This window comes from Diadema antillarum, unplaced genomic scaffold (assembly GCF_040938485.1).
Source record: "Diadema antillarum isolate AM-2024a unplaced genomic scaffold, OU_Dant_1.0 seq00000980_RagTag, whole genome shotgun sequence".
Taxonomy (NCBI): Eukaryota; Metazoa; Echinodermata; class Echinoidea; order Diadematoida; family Diadematidae; genus Diadema; species Diadema antillarum.
Window position 1 is genome coordinate 654,914 of NW_027271820.1, and position 22,822 is coordinate 677,735.

At 38.4% G+C, this 22,822-nt stretch overlaps 1 protein-coding gene across 1 annotated transcript; it reads right to left on the reverse strand.

Annotated features, from left to right (window-relative positions):
• Window positions 1-8,279: 8,279 nt before the first annotated feature.
• Window positions 8,280-22,675, reverse strand: LOC139742110 (transmembrane protein 214-A-like). The gene is made up of 17 exons (XM_071652681.1): window positions 22,371-22,675; window positions 21,358-21,608; window positions 20,201-20,285; window positions 19,409-19,540; window positions 18,846-18,928; window positions 18,230-18,335; window positions 17,812-17,893; window positions 17,123-17,224; window positions 16,151-16,190; window positions 15,585-15,686; window positions 14,946-15,080; window positions 14,160-14,273; window positions 12,936-13,053; window positions 11,412-11,508; window positions 9,759-9,927; window positions 8,783-8,997; window positions 8,280-8,289 (listed from the first exon to the last, which is right to left on the reverse strand). Exons 1-17 carry the CDS (start codon window positions 22,486-22,488, stop codon window positions 8,280-8,282), a joined length of 1,959 nt encoding a protein of 652 aa, XP_071508782.1. The 5' UTR covers window positions 22,489-22,675.
• Between the last annotated feature and the right edge of the window lie 147 nt (window positions 22,676-22,822).

A 22,822-nucleotide genomic window follows, 5' to 3' on the forward strand; every position in this document is an offset into this window, starting at 1 on the left:
GTTCTTCTCAGGTACCGTTTTTGCAAGGAATACCTTGCACTCAACAATCGAATGTGGCTTCTTGTGGATAGGACAAAACTCCTTTGAAGCCAAAGGACGAACCTCCTTCACGTCAGTAGCCCTGACACTGACCGTTTTCTTCGCAACCTCCTGATGCTTCATGTCACGAGGCAACATGAAGCTGGGATCATTGCGAATCTTCGCGTGACAGCGAACAAACTCACTGAACACCTTGAAAGGAGGGAAAGTCACCCAGTGCCTTTCCTTGTACCGGGATCCCTCCATTACCCACTTCTCCTGGAGACTGTACGGCAACTTCTGTACCAATGGCTGCAAGCCTCTGGCAGAATCCAGATGCAGCAATCCTGGGAAATCCCCATTCTCTTTAGCATACTCGATCTCCAGGAGCAAATGACCAAACTGCTCTAGTTTTTCGTTCTCCCTATGTGTAAGTCTAGGGAAATCTTCAATCCTCTGTTGAAGATCGTGTTCTACTACTTCTAGGGAGCCATACTTCCTGTCAAGGAGTTCCCACATTCTACTCATCCCGACATTCGGTCGGTCAACATGAATGTCATGAATGGCAGAGACCAGTTGGGAAGATTCCTTACCCAACCACTTCATGATCAAACCCATCTCTTGGGAGGGTGTTAGCTGGAGCTCTGTGATAACGCATCCGAGCGTAGCTTTCCAGGATCTGTAACTGAATGCACGGTCATTGAATTTAACCAAGCCACTTGACACCAATTCCTTCTTAAGCAATACATTACTTACTGTAAACGTCAATATTTTCGCGCGATTAATTTTTCGCGCCGAGCGGCTCGAAAACATATTCGCGGGTTCTTAAATTCGCGCTCCGCAGCGGGTTAATACACAGTCGCCGTTTTCATCCAGCGATGCCAGCGTACGATAAGCGACGTAGCAAGCGGTGCGAGTGCGAGTCGAGTACAAGCGCTCAACTAACCTCTTTGATTTTACTTGATACATGTACTGTAGTACACTGTACTAGTACTGTAGTCGCGGGGATGTAACACACCAATCGGCCTGGGCTCTGTGCGTGCGGTGCGTGCGATGATACTGCTATATGTGTAAACATGTCTGTACTACGTAGCAGTATCATCGACGAAGCACACACAATTCAGGCCGTTCAAAATGTGCATGGAAAATTGCGAAGATATATTCGCGCGTTTTTGAATTCGCGCTAGCCGAACGTAGCGCGAAATCCGCGAAAATTAATGTACCGCGAAAATTTCCACGTTTACAGTATGTCAGAAACTACGTTTACAGTGTCTAAGTTAGATGGGAAAGCAGTGCCTTCCCTACGATTAACACTCTTTGTTTCATTGTCACACTTTGACATCCCAACATACTGGGATGAATACACATCATCTTCAGGAGGTACACCACGTTTTGTTTGTACTTGACCTTCCTGATTTTCTTTTACAAACTTAGGGGAGGGAATTAAACTCCCCTGGTTGATGTGATTTCCATCAACTGGAATCTTACCATCTACATCAAGTGAGGACAAATAATCCTCCACACGTTCATTGACATCTTTTTGCATAATATTCAATTCAACACCTTTTACAGACTCTTCGCTTTCATTTAAGCCTGCTTCGAGTACAGAAACTTGCGCTGCTGCTACAGCAGCATCTCTTTCTGCCTCTAACATTACACATTCTGCTTCCTGAGCAGCCCTTTGCTTTGCAAGATTTGCTTCCTTTCGAGCAAATTCTAATCTTACTCTACTTGCCTCTGCCTTCGCACGAGCTAATAAAGCCTCAGAGGCCACTGACGAATGTCTACTTGCATTAGACGGTCTCGAAGACATGCTCCCCGTCTCACGTCTGTCACCCTGCGTGGACAGCGACGGCATTTGCGGTGACTCCCCTCCTTGTTGTCGAGGTTCTGTTTTCGTCGACATGATGAATCCTTGTGTACGGTAAGCGATGTGAACTCTCTTCACTCTGCCTGACGATTAAGTCCTTTTACTCGGCCCGAAGAATAAGTCTTTTTACTCGGCCCGAAGAATAAGTCTTTTTACTATGCTGGCCTCGGATTTCTAGGTACCGGTAGCACTAGATCCTATCCAGTCAGCTAACCGTATACACATGCACAACAAGAATAGAATCGCCGACAGACGAGTCGAACGTTGCGCTCTTGTCTTTAATCAATTCTCCTCCTTGCTGTCTATGCGCAAGCCCAAGTGCGTGTGCACATGTATGTGAAACGGTAAAAAGACTTGTGATCTTCCAAGCCTAGAAGCTTAACCCCTCTGGACGCATTCCGATTGCGATCCTGTCCCAAGGCGGAACCATCAGATGCAAGACTTCCATCCGGGATTCTGTGATTATCGTGTGATAATCTTACACATTTTCTGCATTTTTGCTAGACTCACGAACCAGCAAACCGTCGGTTCGTGCGCCATCTTTCTAGCCCATTATGGAAGGCCGAAAATCACACTACCATATATTGCGCCCGCACACACATTTAACACACAATCACCGCTACATTTGATGCGCTGATACTAGCCTACGTATGAGAAGCTGAAATTGCAAAAACAATTCAGCGCGAACAGCACAATGGAGGTCATGGCTTCGCCCAAATGGTGACCAGGGGCTTGTGGTCTGTGATGATGTCGAATGATGGTGCGCCACGCAGATAAATGTTCAAATGTTTGCACGCCTAGACAACCGCAAGGGCTTCACGTTCAGTCTGACTATAGTACAATTCAACATCACTGAGCACTCGACAAGCGTAGGCGACAACTTCATGTTGTTCTGTGCAAGAATAGCTCCTAGTCCAACTGGACTAGCATCTGTCAAACCTCTGATAGGGGCTTTTGGGTCGTAGTGTGTGATGGTGGTGCTATCACTCAGTTTGTCTTTCAGTGTTTAAAATGTGTGTGCTCGCTCTGGGCCCAATTATACAAATTGGGTATCCTTGAAGTAACCCTAACCTGCCACTGCACTGGGCCTGTTGTAGGCAGCCATGCTAGGCCAGGCAGTTGCAGTTTGGTTGATAAAACCACTGATATCCTACAGTTTGTTAGCTTTTAAAGATACGATATGCACTTTTTGTATTGACGAAGCATGTATAGCAAATCTCATTGAACATACGTAGCACAATTCCATTGACTTTGCACTGAAATTTTTTTTTGTTGTTACTCAAGAGCTTTGGTGTAGTTAGAGTACTGGTAACTCAGGGATTTGGCGCTTGTTGCGCTTTGTGATGAAACTCTTCATGTATATAAAATTGTATGATTAGCACAAGAATATAAAATCAGGATATGCTATTGATTCATGTGGTCAGTGTCAGTGTTTGAAAGAACCATTTCTCAGCGTGAGTATGCAAGATGGTGAGAGTAAGAGATTTATTTATGAAAAAATATTGTATTGTAATAGAGCAACTACATGTAGTTGTAATCTGATCAGATGGTTTTAAAACATTATGGAAAAATTTGTTGTAAACACATCTGGCTAGTAACTGATCAGTGGGAATCAGTGGGAATGCTGGGGGATGATTGTTCCAATCCTTGTGGGATTCATTTAAGAGTACATTATATATATATCTATTGTTGTGTGAAAATTGTTTGCTTCAGAATGGTCTCATATTCAAGTAATGTGCAGTATAATGTTTAGGTTAGCATGCCTGTACAGTGACGGGACATTAAACTGCACATTACTTGAATATGAGAGCGTTCTGAAGCAAATAATTTTCACACAAGTACTCTTAGATGAATCCCCATCCCCTTTAATGTCTATATCTGTGTACCATACTAATGCACCTTTCCCCCATTGAAAAGGAGCATGTTGTAATGTGTAAACATTAGGAACATTTTATTTCAAGCTGAAAGATCAATAGATAATTTGCCTTTACCGTTAGATGCATGTAGTCCATTTTCACAGTACCCAGGAATCCTTTTCCAATCTTGCTGGTTTTGTTAACAATCGGGGTTTATTGAAACCCTATTACATGTTTATTGAAACCCTATTTAATACATGTATATTGAGCTCGAGATCAAAGAGGTGCTGCTTCGAAGAGGTGAATTATTATCTTTCAATGTTATTGCAATACATAATTGTAAGAGATATGATACTTTGAGCACAGTGACTGCCAATAAAAGTGAATCAATTTGTGTGATCTGTATGACTACGACAGATGACTTCTGGAAAGAAGACTAAACTGGAGATGTATTCATTCCTTCTGATGTCATTTTGTAAACAGATCTTCTGGACGCTCACCCTCCAAGGCTTGTATAAATCCTTATTTTAAAAACAAAAATTCTTTTATGGGAATGAAATTCATATAGTAGATCAAATTAATTCTTTTAAAAATATTTCTTTACATCATCGTCCATGCAAGATGTCACAAAATCTTGTACAAACTGTAGTCTTCTCATCCAGATGGCATCAATGAAACTTTAAAAATTCATTTTTCAATGAGTTGTCTTTCAATTCATTGAAAAACAACAAGAAAAGTTTCTTGATGTGTTTCTGTTAATATTGCTGTATTCTCTCAACCCACAAATATTTTGATTTCATTTTCGTATGTGGATATACTTATGATGTATTTTATAGTTAAAATTCTACCAATAAAAGAAAAAAAAAATAAAGTGCAAGATACAGAGTTCCTCCAATGTGTCTCCTTTTGATGTTCTTAATTACAGACTTTTAATAACAATTAGGCATCACAACCATATCAGTCTTGTGTGCACGAGTCCTTGTTCTGTTGTGTATGATACAGGGTTTAGGAATGCATTTTCTACATCAGCATACCACACACTATCACTCTCATTCTTGGCACTTGGTGAATTCCTGAGATATACTGTATACTGCATTACAGGCCTTCACATATTGATCTCTACCTTAGATCATTGTAATTTCTAATAACAACTTTGAATCTGCCTTCTCTCTGAAATACAGTGTATGTCATGTGATATATTGTCGCTGGGGCAACAAGACCTCGTATCTACAAAATGTCAAATGTTCAGGAGAGCCAAAATACATGGTGGCCAAAGCACTGTGGCGAATGGAATAGCCTTTCCTTTGACATGCCGTGGTGGCTTCATTTTCGAAGTAAGACAGTTGGGATTTGGACAGGACATCACTAAACCCATCATTTGACTATTAATCCAAAAAAGTCATTGTCACAAAAATTGCAGATACAAGGTCTTGTCACCCCAGCAACGATATGCAGTTTGTGAGTGTAACATTTTTGAATGCGACATGACTATGATAGGCATGTACAACCTAATCCACATAATGCAGATAGTTTCTCAATATAGAACCACAGTGACTGAATGTACATGTACCAGGTTACATGTACATTTATTTTTCATTTACTTTTCACTTTCAAAGAAGCAAAGTCAATATCTTTGCGTGGAAAAAAATTTAACTGCATTTTGTGACCAGTTTTTTTAGCATATTTTGAGTGCATAGTCATAATCGAACTTTGAAACATGTTTTCTTATAGTCCTAGACTGGTACATACTCCCCATCTAGAGAAAATGAACAGGCCACCAATATCAATACAAATCGTAACCATCAGTTACACAGCAACACCAAGATGGACCTCATATCAGTAATTATCACACACCCTGCATGCCTTAACTGGAAACGCACACTACACTCAGAAACTGCTCAAAAGATGTGCAATGCTGTACCAAATTTGTCAGCATCTTGTCAATTCATGTCTATCTTTACCAATAACAAACATCCACACAAAATACATGTAAACAAAAAATAGTATTAAATGGGTTAGTCAAATACCGGTTAGTGATTGGCTAAACACAGTCACATGATGGAGGCACATTCGTTATGTTCGCCCATGGGCAGAACATTTTTGTAATGTTCTCCCATGGGAAAACATTTCCACGTAACAAATGACAGAAGGCCCAGGACCGTGCGCGCACAGTGAATTTAGCTCTGCGCGAGTGATCGAGTGCGTTGTGCAGGTGGTTGCAGACGTTGACGTATTTGACTAACCCATATAATATAACAGATGATGACTTTTGTTGTCGGGAACCCAAACGTTCCACCCTCAGGGTTTGAAATGCTATTTCGGGAGGCTATAAGTCCCTCGACTTCGTCTCAGGACTTATAACCTCCCTCAATAGCATTTCAAACCCTTCAGGTGGAACATTCGGTATGTTCCCTCCCCCGCCAGTCATCATCTATGGCATTCATCTGTGTTCCACTACAGGACCTGGTATGGTGTCTCTGGTACTTTCATGGCAGTAGCATATCAACCATTGTACATTTACATGAATACCACAGTAATAGGGATTTTAGGTGATACTTTCCTATTTTGTGTTACTTCTGTCATAGTGCTGCAATGTACAGTTACATACCACAGTATAGGATTGTGTAGCTAATGAGTAATAATCACAACACCAACAAATAGAAAGCAATATGTGTACAAGGCTTTGGAGTGAGGCAAGATGCAGTAGGAAGTGGAACGCACCTTGCTCATATTGATGTTTCCAACTTCCTCCATTTTATTTTGTCTGAACAGCAGCAGCACCTCATGGATGTAACAACTCAAAACAAGTCATTTCTTTGTACCCTGATTTCTCTCTTTTTGCATTGCCTGTGCAAGAAGATTCTTTTGCTGATCCATCAAAATGTGTAAAATATATTGATTCACATGGTTGGCATGTCAATTTGCAAGCCATGGGTGACAGTTAACAGAAATCTGAGTGCAACACTTTCATATAGAGTGATACATATCTTTTACAAATTTTGAACATAATGACCATGAACTGAACTCGTGGCTTTTGACTGATGGTAAACAAGATGGCAAGCGTATACATCGTAATGTACTCTTTACTCATGTGTCAGCTTACCTAAAAAGAAAAAGAAAATTCCCATTTCACATGAAATCCTCCATTTGTAGGTACTTCACAAGAAAAAAAAAAAGAACTTCAAAACTGTAACTTTTATGTGAAGTTAAAGTGCTCCTGAAGAAAAATATATAGCTGGACATTAATTTATGCAATGCATACAATGGTGAGTCACAAGGAACTGAAGAACATAATCTTTAAGAAAATAAAGAAAATTCATATTTAAATTGAACTTCTGCAACTGCATATGCACAGCTCATATTTGGTGTCTGGATCTCAAGACAAACTAAGTTTGACTGGAAAACATCTGATAAATAGAAAAAAAAAATGCTTTTCAAAGTCAATCCGCCACAAAGATTTGAACATACAAATTTTGAAGCTTCACAAGTTTCTTAGACTGGTGATACTTGTCACAATCCATATGCAACTTAGAGATAAGGTGGTGCTGTCATTTTACAAGTCTTTCACTTGATTACATAGAAATCTTCAATATAATCTCTTCTTTTTTTAAACATATATATTAAAGAAAAAACATCCTTGACATCCAAGTATTCTGGAGTTGTAATGAGGCATTTTAAAAGGAGGGCATTATGATTGCTAATGTTATTGACAAGATGGTTTAAACTTTACTCTCCAGAAGCAAAAACAATTTCCTTTGATTGTCACAAATGTCATTGTTCCTGCAAGTAAATCACAGTTTCACATCTTTCCTTTTTTGTGTGTGTCCCATTTAAGGAAATTATCACTGTTTTGTTGGATTACTATCATATGAAAGCACTCTTGAAAACTGAACATATTTTTCCTTTATGGGGGAGTCACAGTTTCTTGGTGCCTTTCAAACAATGTGTGAATACCAGTAAAGGTTTATAATTTCAGCTTTACTTAATGATAGATATCCTGTTGTTTTGGTCTACTAGATTATCAATAGCAAACATGAAAATATGTTCCGAATAAGCACAATCAAATTTGTGACACTAGTAAGGATGTTATTACAAAATCAGAATTGGTGCTTGAACAGTGTCAAGGAAATAATCCACACTTCTTACTTAATAAGGCTTTGAAAATAGATCTCATTGCATTCTGCAATAAATTCTTGCAAATACACGGTACACACTTTCAACCATATCATTAATACTTTAATTCTTATTCATGAAATGTATAGGCATGCAATTCCAGCAAAGAAATGGGCAAAAATCAATGAATTCTTTACTTGCATTATACTGAGTTAACTTTTGGTCACTCACTTTGGATTGAAACAACATTGAATTGCAGTAATGTTTACACATCTTGGTCTATTCACAGAAAATGAACCTCAAATGGAGAAATACTGTTAGCTTGCACCAAGCATTGTAGATTTTCAGAAGTTGAATAGGAACTCTTCATCAAGAGGACTGATAATGCTTTGATGTCCAGATGTCCTCTGATCCTTTTAGTCCTATGTTTTGCTGTGGAATAGAAATCATGACACAACACATAAAAATTACACATTATACCTCATGAAGATGTTAGTACACTACATGGTCAAACCATTCACAAGAATGGGTCTTTTGATACAGATATATTAGAAAAACATGGGTACACACAAAAAAGGTCAAGTTTAACGTAAATTACTTCTTTCTCAAGAAACATTAGTTTGCAAGAGGACTGTTAAAAGTTGATAAAGGCTTGGAAGCCACTTATCCCTTTGCACAGGGTATCAATGTTTCATTAAAGGATTTAATACAAATGCAAGAATTAGAGTCATGCACAAGGAAGTATTGTTTTGATGACTGGTTATGTGTACACGTAGCTTGTTGGAAAGAGCACACTTTGAATTTTACTACAATAAACTGCGAGCAATGTGTGTGAAAAGGTTGAATACATTCAAGGTAATCTAGTGAGAGCTCTTCCATTACTACAGTATATTTTTGGTGACAGTGTTTCCATAGAGAAAATTACCTGAACTGCTCTTGTAACCAGTTCCAGCCATCTGAAAGAGCAGGAGATAAGGCAACCCACAGCCTGGATGTATACTGCAGTGTAATCTCCCCAACGTGTTGCACAAGAGGGGCTATCTGAGTCCAAACAGCGACTGAAGTCTCTGCTACCACAGCCCACAAGTGAGACAACCACACCTCAGCAAACTGCAGTACTATCACGATCTGTTTCAACAACTACGTGTAGAACAAGTCAAATTGTGAAAAAGACATTATTTTACAAAGGCTGGTCACTAGCAACCGACATTGTATTTCAACTTTATACATATGATAACATAAGGTCTTATTTCTACCCAGAGTATTCTCTTCAGTGTTAACACTATTCTTTCAGAGGGAACTGCAATTATTATTGATGCAGCATTACCACGTACCCATCTTTACATTTTGGTCAAGAGGGACATCATGGGCAAAAGTACCTCTTCCAAGGATGTACCAGCTAGCACTAGACAGGACTCAACCTCGAGACCTTTGTGTGAAAGTCAAGACTATTTACCTGTTATACCACAATGCCCCACACAGGTTACAACCAACTGAATTTGCCTCATCATATTGCAACAAATATCATTTTCTTGGTGTTATTCCCATCATGACAATTGCAAGTTTTTCAACTAATACTGGTCTTGAAAGTTAGCTATACAAGGTATATCTTTCTTCTTCTTTTTTTCTGATAACCTGGAATGCCTACTACATCAGAAACTCAGTCATTCCTGAAGTACATTTGTATGTGTGTAGAAATCGTGGGTGGCTGCGGACAGTGGTGCAAGATAAAACAAAATCTAAATGGTACTCATCTAGTCACTGCTTGCCTGGCTGGGTAACCATAGAAACAATTTTAATGATGGCAAAGAAGATGGTAATAATACAATGTAATTACTACTAATGATAACAAACTATTTAACTGCCTTTCAAGTATCACTTTGTCAACATCTTGAACTTACCCATTCCAGGAAAATAGGAGCATTTTTAGAAATAAAATCTTGGAGAGGAGTTGTCACAACCACAAGCCATGTCCATAGGTCTCCAAGTTTGTCTAGGGCCAGCACAAGGTAGGGTCCACAAAGCTCACATATTTTACCATAGTAGATTGGTGTTTTCTCCTGGAGCCATCTGGAAAGCAAAGTATAAACACACAAAGTGAATGGCTTTTCTTTCACCAATATCCAGACAGACACATGGAAAAGCAAGAATTCCATATATATTGTCAAATTTGTTAAAACTTCCACATTCTCTGCTGTTGTTCTGATTGGTCAAAACTCATTGTCTGGGAGTATCACAGTCATCAACTTGAGGGTGATGGAGTGGTTTATGGTAAACACTGACAACGGCAAAATGGGTTATGATCTGGTTTTGGGAAAGTGAAGGAGTTGTGTACCGGTATACTGATGTTGCCTTGACCAAGACTAGGGAGGTACATAGACTTAGGCTTCAGAGTGAGGAACTTTGTATGAGGTTTTCTGGGAAAGATAAAGTCTGTCTCTATTTCCCTCACAAAAAGGATCATAGCATATAGTCTCTGGACAGATGCTACATGACATTAACTTTACACTTTGATAATAGATACTTTGTCCTTGTCTTAATCACAGCATGACAAGCTTTTCAACATACAATCTAAGCTTTTGAAATTAGTACCCTTGCCCACAAACTTTTAGCCTCGTGTAAAGATCCAAAGGCCAACATAATTATTGAACCAAAAGACTTATAAAACAAACCTGGCTTGTATGTTTGTGGGCCTATGTAGATAAGAATAACTTGTAAACAGCCAATTTTTAACATTAGGGTCTGAGCCCAAGCTGACTGCAGGCTCTGATAACTATAGGAACAACTTGAGCTGTATTCGAGAACCTGGTACATGTATTACTCTTGAGCTGATTGGTGCTACATTTGACTATAATCATTAATTCCATCTCATGGAATCCTGATTAACCCACTGAAGACAAGTCCCAAGTATACTCGGGCAGGTGTCTATGGGAAATGTGTGTTGTAGCAAAATCAGCCCATCCTCAATGGGTTAAATGAAGACTTTACATTGTACATCAAAACATTGGGTTCTATAGGGGTGGGGCAACACTGTGACTTCCAGACATCATTTTAGCTCTTTGCCTCAGAAGAAAGTATAATACTACAAAATGTACCACCCTATCTATCTATCCTTCTATCAACATGGATATTTGGATGTTAGCTAGATTACCACTTTTCCTTTTCTTTTTCTCCCTTTGTGGTGCAGGGTGGGAGATCAGTGTACATTTAAGACAACTTATATCCCCTTCCTTTTAACTGTAAGTTCAGGATGATCCTTGTCAAGTGTAAATTTAATCTCCCTTTCTCATACCAAGCTGAAGAAGAAAATGTGAAAAAAATAAAATGTTGCACATGTGATTCAGCTCTTGAACTGTATGGAAACACAATTCGTGTAATTTGAAAACCTGATTCTAGTAAGCTAAAAGCACCACTAAAGACATGGACAGATCAACAAGGTACACTTCCAGTGAAAGCTACAGTAGGTGAATCTTACCCACATCAGAATATACGGCTATCATCTTCATACAAAATATGTAACATAGTAGAAATGGTAAAACCAAACTGAAACTTACCTAAATGCACTAGCACTGAAAAGAGACACTTTGGTGAATGCATGTTTGCAGACTACGTAGAGACCAGACTTCTTCAGGAATTCCTCTGATCGTGAACCTACCAAAAAACATCAAATAAAGTTAATTTATGCATGAGGGACAGGGAGTCTCATATATTCCACACCTTGGTAATGGTTGTAAATCACTTGGAACTCTACAGGGTACAGGTTACAGAGTAAATAACTGTACAGGGTATGGCAACTGGCTGGAAGAGGGAGGTGCATACAAATGTATACAACATTTATTACCTGGGTGTGGGAAATAGGACCCGTTTACAGTGCGAGGCTGGGCTGAGCCGCGGCCGAGCCCAGCCTCAATTGCGAGGCCGGGCCCTGCAATTTTGTCCGTTTACACTGCCGGGCTCAGCCGCGCTTTTGATTCAAACCTTTCAATATGTTGTCATAGTGGCACTCTGCTTGTAAACAAATGCAATTTGGTATTGTCTGGTTTTCAGACCCTTTGCCAAATGAATTCCGTGGCGACTAAGTCGCCGTTCAGGCAAAGGCCTTTGCCGAAGGAAAAAATCCTTTGCAGGACAAAACCACCTTAAACTATACTAGTTTTCGACGTTGAGGGGGTTAATATCCTGAACAGTGAATAGTACAGGCAGAGGGTTTGGAAGCCAGACCAAAATTGGCCGCGCATTTGGCCCAGTTCACGTTTACACTGAGAAAAGGCCGGGCTCGGCCACCGCTCGGCCGCAGCCGAGACCACCTGCAGAGCGAGGCCAAATGCGAGGCCAATTTTGGCCTCGCATTTGGCCTTTTGCGTGTTTACACTGAAGCGGGGCTGGACCGAGCCGCAGCCGAGCCGCGGCCGAGCCTCGCACTGTAAACGGGGTCTAGGACTCTCATTAACTTGAGCACAAAATATATAAATTCAAGGGAACAGCTCCCTCACCCATGAACCCTCATGACCGAGTACCCTCATTACATGCATTTCATTTGTGTCATGCCCACTGCCCTTTCTACTACCTTCTTATACCACAGTTTATCTCATAACTGATACCATGACAGTAAAATCTAATCAAATTTAAGCTCAAAAGAACGATTACTTTCACAGTGAGAGACAAGAATGTGTCATAGTCTATTTCCTTGTCTTTTACTGCTTGTGTCTTTATCCCCTGATAACTAATGGTACAGCCAGTACTCAAGGGAAGAATATATGAAATTACAAATATATTCACCTTTCTTTCTTTTTTTCTTTTCTTTTTTTGTCCCAAACGTGTCAGAAGATGAATTAACATCCACAATCCATCACATTTCATCAATTTCCAAAGATGAAATACAATAGATAACAAATTGTTAGTACAATTTGTATCAACCATGAGGACTTTTGACCAATGAAATAAAATGACATACAAACAGGCGATCTATTTTGATCCTATTCCTCTTGTTCTTTCTATCTTTGTCATAGCTCTACTAGCATCACAGCTCACTGCTGATAAGTTTTTGACATGATAAATCTGGAATCGGAGTATGTTACCTTGGAATCCTCCACTGCTCAGTACGTCCAGGGCCAGGGCTGTGATGATGGCCAGGAGCAAAACAGACAAAAAGCTCTTCCATGGAAACGTGAAAATACTCATCTTTTCAAGCAATTCCTAGAAAGAAAAGACAAACAAACAAACCAAATAATCTTTATTTGGTATCATGATACATAATCATAAATTCAAAAAAATGACAATAATATTAAAAAAATAACATTTTTGTAGGAACTTGAGCTTATTACAACAGAAAGTTGGGTTTTTTTTTCAATGTCATTACTTGGCCATTCAGCCATTCAGACTTGACTTTCTCTTCACGGATCAAATCTTGTAGAATTTCTTGAAGGAAATGCGACATATGAAAGCAACTTTGAATAGAATGCATCTATTACAACTTATATATTTCTTCTTTTTTTTTTAATTCTCCATTTTCAAATAATCTATTGTTGGAAGGGAATTCATATCCTTAAGAAGGCAAGGAGAGAGAGAACATAGGGGGTAAATTTCACTCCCCCTATGTTCATTAGCCTCGGTACATTCTCACTGGTTAAAATATGTCTATTTTTTAGGATTTTGCAGGTGCTCTTTTGCTGTGAAAACTGGCTGTGTCTACCAGTGATGTTTTGTGTGGTTTTTTTTTCTGTAAACTTTACAAAGAATTTCAGAATAATTAATAAATACCAATGAGTAAGTTTCTGCTTTATTTTTTTTTAAGTGGGATGAAGTTAATGGACTTTAATATCTACTTGAGAATGTACAGAGACGAATCCTTTATATGTGACCATCACCAAGTTTCCTGATTATTAAAGTTGAAGACATTACAGAAAGGAAAAACTACAAGATTTGCTTTTTTTTTAAATAGAAGAAATTTTATACTTTTCTACAAATTCAAAGCTTGACATCTACCTCCTGTTCAAATTTCTGAGTGTAAGACAGTTAGGCAATGACAACTAACAAGTGCTCTGACAGATTTTTTATCAATTGTCATCCTCTGTACAAATGTATTTATAAGATCGCAACTGCTATTGAACATTTTAACAAACATGCCGGAAAAAAGAACCAGTTGGAGTTGAACCTGTCATTTACTACTGGAACAAAAGGAACATCCACCTCGCAGAAGACAGGTAATGTCTATGGGACACACAGCAATATAACTGTTGATTTCCATCTCTCAGAGCAATGTCCTACATCTCCTTTATGTCGACAAAGGAAGCATGGGTTACCTTGGAAACAGCTTGGCAGTCCTCATAGTCCTTATGACCCTGATGAGATGACCGCAGCTCATCATTGGTCACACTGAAGGCCCTCACGGTCTCCTGTAGGAGCATCTTAGGCAGCTGAGAAGGTGGAAGATTTCTTTTACTGTTTACTTTGTCTTCGATACTAAGCAAGTCACTTTATTATATTGACATACTTTTTAAGAATACAAAGATCATAATTTTTACATTACAAAACATTCAACATGGCAAAGTTTTCTTCTATGAAGGGGTGTTGTCTAATCTCAAGTAATATTCTCTGCCCTCTCCCTATTTCTTACTTTGTAAACTTACAACCTTGTATGTATTGGGAGCAAATTTGTCAGGTAGAAACCAACCACACAAAGTTAACAATAAAGATCATTTCTGGTCATTTGGGTCAAAGCTAATAAAACATTGACATGACACTGAGAAAACTCATGCACTCGGACTTATTTTAGTGACTCCTGGTAAAGTGGAGTGAAGAAAAATGCACTGAAGACACAGTGATTCCAGTCATCAGGGTATGTTGTTGTGAAAAGCCTTGAGTACCAAGATGGGATGAAATTCACAATAATAATAGTAAGAGAAAAAGAAATTAATATACATACATACATAAAAAGAGATCTTGGCAAATAACACAAATACACTGTAGACTAAAATGAAACAGGATTATCAAAAAATACATGTACCATTCTACAATTCCCTATTAAACAGAAGGGATGTTTTTTTAAGCACCTTTTTAATGCTACACTAATCTTGTTCATAAGTTACCTTTGCAGTATTCCAGATTGAGACAATATGTTTCATTAAGACACTGGATTGCTTCATGTGAGTATCATACATTTGACGCCATTCACTGAAGCAATGTGGATCTCTGCACAGACAGAACACCAGGCACTCCAGCAGCTAGCAGAATCAAGAATAAAGCACATCCTTTTACATTTCTTTCACTATACAACACCTTACATTGAATCACACATACAATTGTATATGACGCTATTGTAATGATAAATACAAATTTGTGTAATCATTGTTTTACTACTGGTACAACTTGTCTAGCCGACAAGACTAATGCAACCACCTGGTCACTCTTTGGCAACCTCACTGCAATTGTAGCAGCTTGTTATAATCACAAACATCTTCATAAAATATGTCCCTCACCTGAACAGGGCAGCTGAGAGTACTCTTGTAGACTTCTATCATATAACTTAGTTTCCTGGAGAATAATGACTAAGATCTTGTCATGAGACAGACATGCATGTCAACAAGATGATGAAAAAAGATTCTTTTATTTTCCCTTCAAGACAAGGTTTTATGATTGGTTCTCTGGTCTTTTGACATATTCCCTGAAGACTAAATGGGTCTATCCTAAAAGAAATGTTTGGGAGTGGTGTATAGAGAAAGGCAAACCTCAGTCTTGAGAGGCTCTGGGCAGTTCTCAGTGGTCCTAGCCAACAAGGATGGGAAGAAGTTCCTTAGGTTAGACTCCCGGTGCTCCTGGAAGGCAATACCCTGCACAAAAAAAAAAGAAAAAAAAAATTACAGAATAAGTCTACACATTCCAAATGGTCGACATGAAAAATCATATAAATCAGGGAAGTGACATCACTTTTGTTATCTGTTTTTCTTTACCTATGATTTTGAAACAATCTCTGGCAAAAGAAGAAGGAAAGATCCAAAGTATTAAACAAGTATGGGCAAGATGTGTACATCTTGGAACTTTGTTTGACAGGATGTGACGGCACTGTACATCTAGATTAGAGTTTTAATGATAAACTACAGTACACATTGTAATTTTATTTCATTTCCTCGGCAGACATTGCTTTGAATATCAATCCACTCGAAACACAGAAGAAACACTTAATTTAATTATGAACACTCTAAAGCTATTATAACATGTGTACACAAGCACACATCAAAGACATGGCAGATATTTATGGTTTATATAGTGTAATTTTATGTAGAGACATATTTACCTTGAGCCTTGGGTAGTGAGCCATTAGCTGTTTCTGCAAGCTGTTGGGATAGAACATAGAATGAACATGAACAATAATGTATATGGCAATCATCTTCAAAAGAATCAAGTTAAAATGTTTACCCACCTACACAGTTGAATTGTCTGTCCAATGACTTCTAGAGCACAAAAAATTGAAAACACAGTCAACTTCATATTCTCACTGTGTCTGTGCGCATAGATGCACATTGTCGGTGGAGTGACAAGACCTTGTATCTACAAAATGTCAAATGTTCAGGAGAGCAAAAAAATATGGCAGCCAAAGCACTATATCAAATGGGAGAGCTCCTCATTTGACATGCCATGGTGGCTTCATTTCTGGAGGTAAGACAGCTAGGATTTAGACAGAACATCGATTATCTGTCCATTAATTAAAGAAAGTCATTTTCACCAAAAGTTGAGATACAAGATCTTGTCACCCCAGCGACGTATTCTTCCCAGTGTACACCACTGTGACCTTTTGGCTTACCCAAATTATCATTACTTGATTTCCATTATCAAATAACACTTTCTTACTCATGTAATAACTTTAGTGATATCAGTTAACTATTTTAAGAGAAAATATTCAGCCTATGCTAACATGTTTGACCCTTGAATTTGATCAAATCTTGATATCATATTCATTAAAAAACTGCCCTGGTTACATTAAAAGGGCACAGAAGTGAACCATGAAAGAGAGCAAAATCTTAAACTACAACCGTATGTTTGCAACTTGCAAAGTTCCATTGGCTATGGATACACAACACTCACATCTCTGATCAAGTTTTCTCACAATTCTTGATCTTTCATTTTAGTTTAAAAATTCCTAGCAGGATTACAATCATTCAAACTAAAGCTTTTTATGAGACAGAGAGAGAGGGAATACCACACAAGGAGCCCTGCAGCTGAAATATCAATCAAAGAAAACGGAAGAAGTGGAAGAAGAATCACATACTTAGATGGAAGCGAGTTGTTTGGGGTGAAGACATAGTCCAAGATTGGGAAGAACTCATTTGGTCCAAGTACCTGGCTGGCACGCTGCTCATCTAGGTTTGAACTGCCAACAAAACATATCAAGAAGCAAAGATAAGAAAAATTAGTTTAAAATATGCACAAAAAGTTGAGGCTTGAAATGTAAATATCAGGTAAATCTTAACATATGATACAAACTACTGATAAATCAATACTGCTTCTTCTGAAGACAAGATGAAAATACTAGTACAGTGGACTCCCGTTATAATGAAATCCTCGGGACCGGCAATTTTCTTTTGTTATATCAAAATTTCATTATAACCGAACAAATAAACAATAAAAAAACATAGAGCAGATAATGTTGCAGCCTAAATTTGTATTTCATTGTAACCCGAATTTCGTTATAACTGTGTTCGTTATAATGGGAGTGCACTGTAGTAACCAGAAGATTCAACCCAAATGTCATACACTCTTCAGTGCTTTTTGAGACCACTACTGCTACTAGGAATGTAACAAGAGTCCATGTGTCCAACAAGTCTACAAGTAAAGGCCCCAAATCCTAAACCAACTTGCTAAGCAATGTCCAGACACTTGGCAAGGTAAGTTTTACTGTGAGTTTCATCGAACCTTTCTTGTTAAAGACATATAACCACAGAAAGTGTCATGCATCACCTTAAAAAGCGGTTCAGCACAGCAACAGCGTAGTAAGACACCATCTTCTGACCAAGGAGGGGTAGCAGTACTTTACTCCACACTGGAATAGAAACAAAACATTGACCATTAGATCTGACCATCATGCTTTGGATATTGTATATATAGGTCTAATTATGACCTGCACACTCAAACCAATATTATGGCATGATGTCAGTATTCAAAAGAGGTACAATCTTGGGTTGAGTTCAGTCCATATACTAAAGAACAAATTGTCATGGGCATGAGAAAAACAAGAGGGTGGTGTAAGAAAGGGCTGCAGAACATTTCTCAGACAATAAGATTCAATAAGACATTTAAAAGCCAACTAATACATTATAGTCTAAATTAATTGTTATGACAAAGGAAAACCTCAAAGTAATTTCTCAGAGTGATTTACCATGTAGGCCAATGACAGGATCACTGTGACCAGCTTGAACACAGCTCCATAGAATGGTCAGACTGGTGGCCTTGTCACTTTGCCTTCGCTTGAAGATCTCTAAATACTGGGTTTGAAAATGGAAGGGGGAAAAAAATATGATGAGAAAACAGGCCACACACGAAACCATGCCGTATGTAAAAAAAGGAAAAAGAAAAAAAAAAAAGCTTTGAAGACACAAAACTTTCCCATATTCTCCATAATAATGGTCTCCTATGTGGAAGAAACCATTAAATGCACAAATCTTTGATAAAGAGAATTTATAATCATTTGATAACAGGATGTTACCACATACAATGTTTGCCCTGACTTTCTCTTTCTACTACCCAATTAATTCAGCCCTGTGTAATGTGTATGAATGTTTCTCTTCTCAGGCTGTGAGGCATGGTCAAATCTATCTCCTTTCAACATTGAAAAACAAATAAACAAATACACACAAGAAAGAGAAAGCTAAAGTAGCAGCAATGTCAACTGTGGACGTATTAGAGAAAATTGACAAAGCATTTTATGTGTCTATGACAGATGCTCATCCACTAGCTCATTGTATGAGTCTGATACAACAAAAGGTGTGACTTACATCTTGGAGGTGACTTGTCACAAACTGTGGGTAGTCCTTGGCAAGAAGCTGGAGAAAAACTCTGTAGCCATTCACTGACTGACCTAGACAACATGGAGAGATGATAATCACGAAGAAAATAATTGTAGAGTAAATCATTTGACATTTTCCTCTGGTGGTATATGACTGCACAAATATGATTAATGGCATGTACAGCCCAGCTGATTTTTGTTTTCTGTTCAGTTTTAATTAATTTCTCATGAACCATGAAACTAGTCACCTTATTGATCTCCTGACCATTGGTTTCATGACAAAAATGCCCGAGGTCCATCTGTTTGTGGTTACCTACACATACACCCGTTATCAAGATACTTCCTGTAAATTCCAAATACTTTGAAAACACTGAATGTCATGTCTAAAGACAAACAAACAGACAACCTAAAAGTTATAAACCATCCTACAAGACTTGCCATGAGAGATGACAGCACAGAAGTATTTCTAAACTTTACAATTTAATCTCCAGGCATAGAAAAGCATTCACAAATCAACAGACACGACTTGTCCATTTCCAGCTTTCTCCTCACCTTTGGGTAAGTCATTCTCAATCTCCCTAATGCAATGTTGGTGAAACATTTTCAGCATTCTCTCTTGGTAAGAACCAATGAGATTCTGCAACACTGACTGGACTGCACCACTCAGTTTACACAGTGGATAATCTGGTGAAAATGTGAGAGAGACAGAATATATACTTATGCGGGTAACATGGAAAGACAACACACACACACACACACAAACAAACAATTTCACAGGATAACTGATTTGGGCCACGCAAAGTACTGTATACACCATATATTTAGCGAGTCTAAATTTTTGTGAATCGGGACTTCCTGATGTTTCGCAAGTGGTTCAATTTGCAATCGTGGAGTGCAGTACTGAACTGAGAAATGTATACATGTGTGTCACATTCAAATCGGGATCAGAGTCATTGTTTTCGCATGTCTTTAATTTCGCGAAAAGCATCTGACTCGTGAAATTCGCAAAAATAAAAACCTCGTGAGATATTCAGCGTACACAGTACAAGGCTTTGACACATGCATGCCTATAGGGAAAAAAAGAGCATGTCTTATAGCATCTTGGCATCAAAAAGCATGCTTAATGAACGACAATTTCAACATAAAACAGTCAAATTGTCCATGATTACAGACGTATGCAGAGTCAATATTCCTGTTAGTGTTTCTATTTTAGCCCCATCACGTTTAGAAAAGAGGTGCTACCCTTTTAAACATCATCAATTCAGCACTATAAACCTCTATTTTCCTTTACTTCTGCTTTCTTCTTCTTCTTCAAAATAGTCAACATCTGATCTGACTGATTACCTGAAGGTTTATCAGGAAAGGTAGGATCAGTCTCTTTGGTCAGTAGCTTCCGGTTCAAGAACAGTGCCAAATCACCCAGCCAGAGCTAGAGTAGAAATATGAAATTTGTCCTTTACATGCGATGGGCAAACTGTTACACAACAAATAAATCACATGAAACTTCAAGTACAGCCAATATTCCAAACAGACATAGAATGTTAAAACCCAGGAACCACACGTTAATGCAAACATCTCCTTAAACTGTTGAACTCTATTGTTGTTGAATTTGAGGATATAGCCAAGAATTTCTTGGCAAACAGACTATATGCAGTACACAGCTTATCCACAACTTCCCCTCATCTATTGTGCCTCTTTCTTTTTTCTTTCTTTTTTTGGCTAAGAAAATAGAATTTAAGAAATGACTTAATACATTATTTTTGTGTGCACACAAGAGAGGATAAAATAAAGTTGAGGACATTTTTCAATGGTGTAACATTTTTGCCTTGGTTTGCAAATAAATCATGCATGAAATATAAAAATAATTTCAGATTCAGAGATCAATGCATTGTTTTAAAGCTGCATCTATTGATAGTTAAGCAAAAGTTAAACTTATTTTGTAATGTCAGTATAAAATAATTTCACAAGAAATATGATTGCACAATTAGGGGTTTACATAAGATGACTTCTACTTGTGTTTACTGTGTTATTTTATCGTTGTTGTTGTTACATATTTGTCAAGTAAAATCAGAAACAAAAGAGGAGAAAGTGCTTCTACACTTTTTGGGTGGTTATTAGAATATTTGCATAACAATAATGATTGTGCATCACTTCAGCATTGTCATTTGATATTCAAGTTGACTAGTATTCCAAACTGCATGGACCAATGGAAATTTGCTAGGAAAAAGTCCTCAGTATTGATGGAAATGGGTGCAATGTAGTGGAATCTGGTGTGTACAATTTAGAGCAAAACTATATAGTCATTTGCAGATATGTGACTATAAAACTGCCAAAATTTTTAAATAGTCACATACGTGAATTTCTCCTTCCTGTTTTAACCGTATGCCTGTCATGCCACAATAAAACAGGAAAGGTAGATATCTTAATAAATGTTTTCTTTCAGAACACACTGCATCCACTATCAATTTCAAACTTCATCCCTACATGAAGAGTATACTTACTGCTGGTGAGTCAGGACACCTCGTTTTGACACCCTCAAGCTGAGCTTTTAGCTCTCCTACATCGACATTACTCAGAGCCTCATCAAGACTGCCCGATTGTTCCATTTTCTTCTTTCCTTCATTACCCTTCTTCTTCTGTTGGCCTGGCTTCTTCCCACCATGAGCATCTCCATTGGCACTTTTTGACCCCTTTGAAGCCGAGTTGGAAGAAAATGCTGCACTGAAGATTGTCGAACTCTCCTGCAGAGGCGCTTTATAATAAATAGTCAATTAAATATTTTAAAAAGCATTAAATTTTAAATGGGAAACAAGAAGACATTATTTCAACTTACACTTTGAGAATATGATAATAGACTCTAATAATATCTAAAATTAGCTGTGGGATAGTGGCTTTACACTAACATAACAGTACAGTCTCTTTTATTACATCCTATTTCAATGCACTGAAAATAAGTGCTAAACAACACCTCACTCAAACTCTGGTTACCGGTGAGCTGGCCTTGCTTGGTAAACAGTAACAAGTGTAAATGATAAACACTGACTGAACATTCATGATTAACTGCGACCAGCCCGAACACAGATAAGTTCTGTACCGGTACACAAGGAGCGCCCGGGGGTTAATTCATGTAGATATGATCATGTGAAATGTCAACATAAATTACTCACACAGTACCGGTATACGCCATGTCCACAGCACTAATTTGAAATATATATATAGATATTCACATAAATACGAGGCACGCTCATTCAGTTGTCTACAAACATGAGCCAAAGTCAGACCAAGGCAAGGTCAGTAATTACGAAATGTGATGTAGATTTCTAATTCTAGTTAAACTTACCGGTAAGTATATCACACATGGCATGTCCGACACCGGTAGCACACACAGATTTAAATACATGGGGCTACATATTTTACGTCTACACAGGAAGAGACAGTGAAACAGCTGGTAGGCTTTAGACTCATACCTTGCCACATAAATATCATTAACTTGTAAAATACAGCACAAACTTACACATCTGGTCGACTTTCGGAGCATTTTGGGCCAAAGCTCTCTGGGCTGCCTTTTTATCGGCCTGCGTGGCTTTCTTCTTGTGGGAGACTGTTTCCCACTTCGCAGCAGAAGACGACATGTTCACTAATTTTGCTCTTTTTGTCAGACTAAATTTCACCTGTTGGCGAAGGGAGAAGACTCTAGCTAGCTGTCTTCTTTTCCTATGAATTATGCACAGTAGCTTGAAAGGGTTTGTGCTCAAGTTGACGTCTATTGTATAAGATGACAACGTTCCGAAGATTCAACGGAATTACTAATTTAGCTTGCAGCTTCCTAGCAGGCTCATCCACTTCAGTCTAGCGTTAGTATATCTTGTAGCTACTGCATGCATGCTACATGCAGCAAAGTGGTGGCTTATTCTGAAATGAGGACACGTAGTACATAGACATCCGCTCGCAGGATCGCCGGCCGGA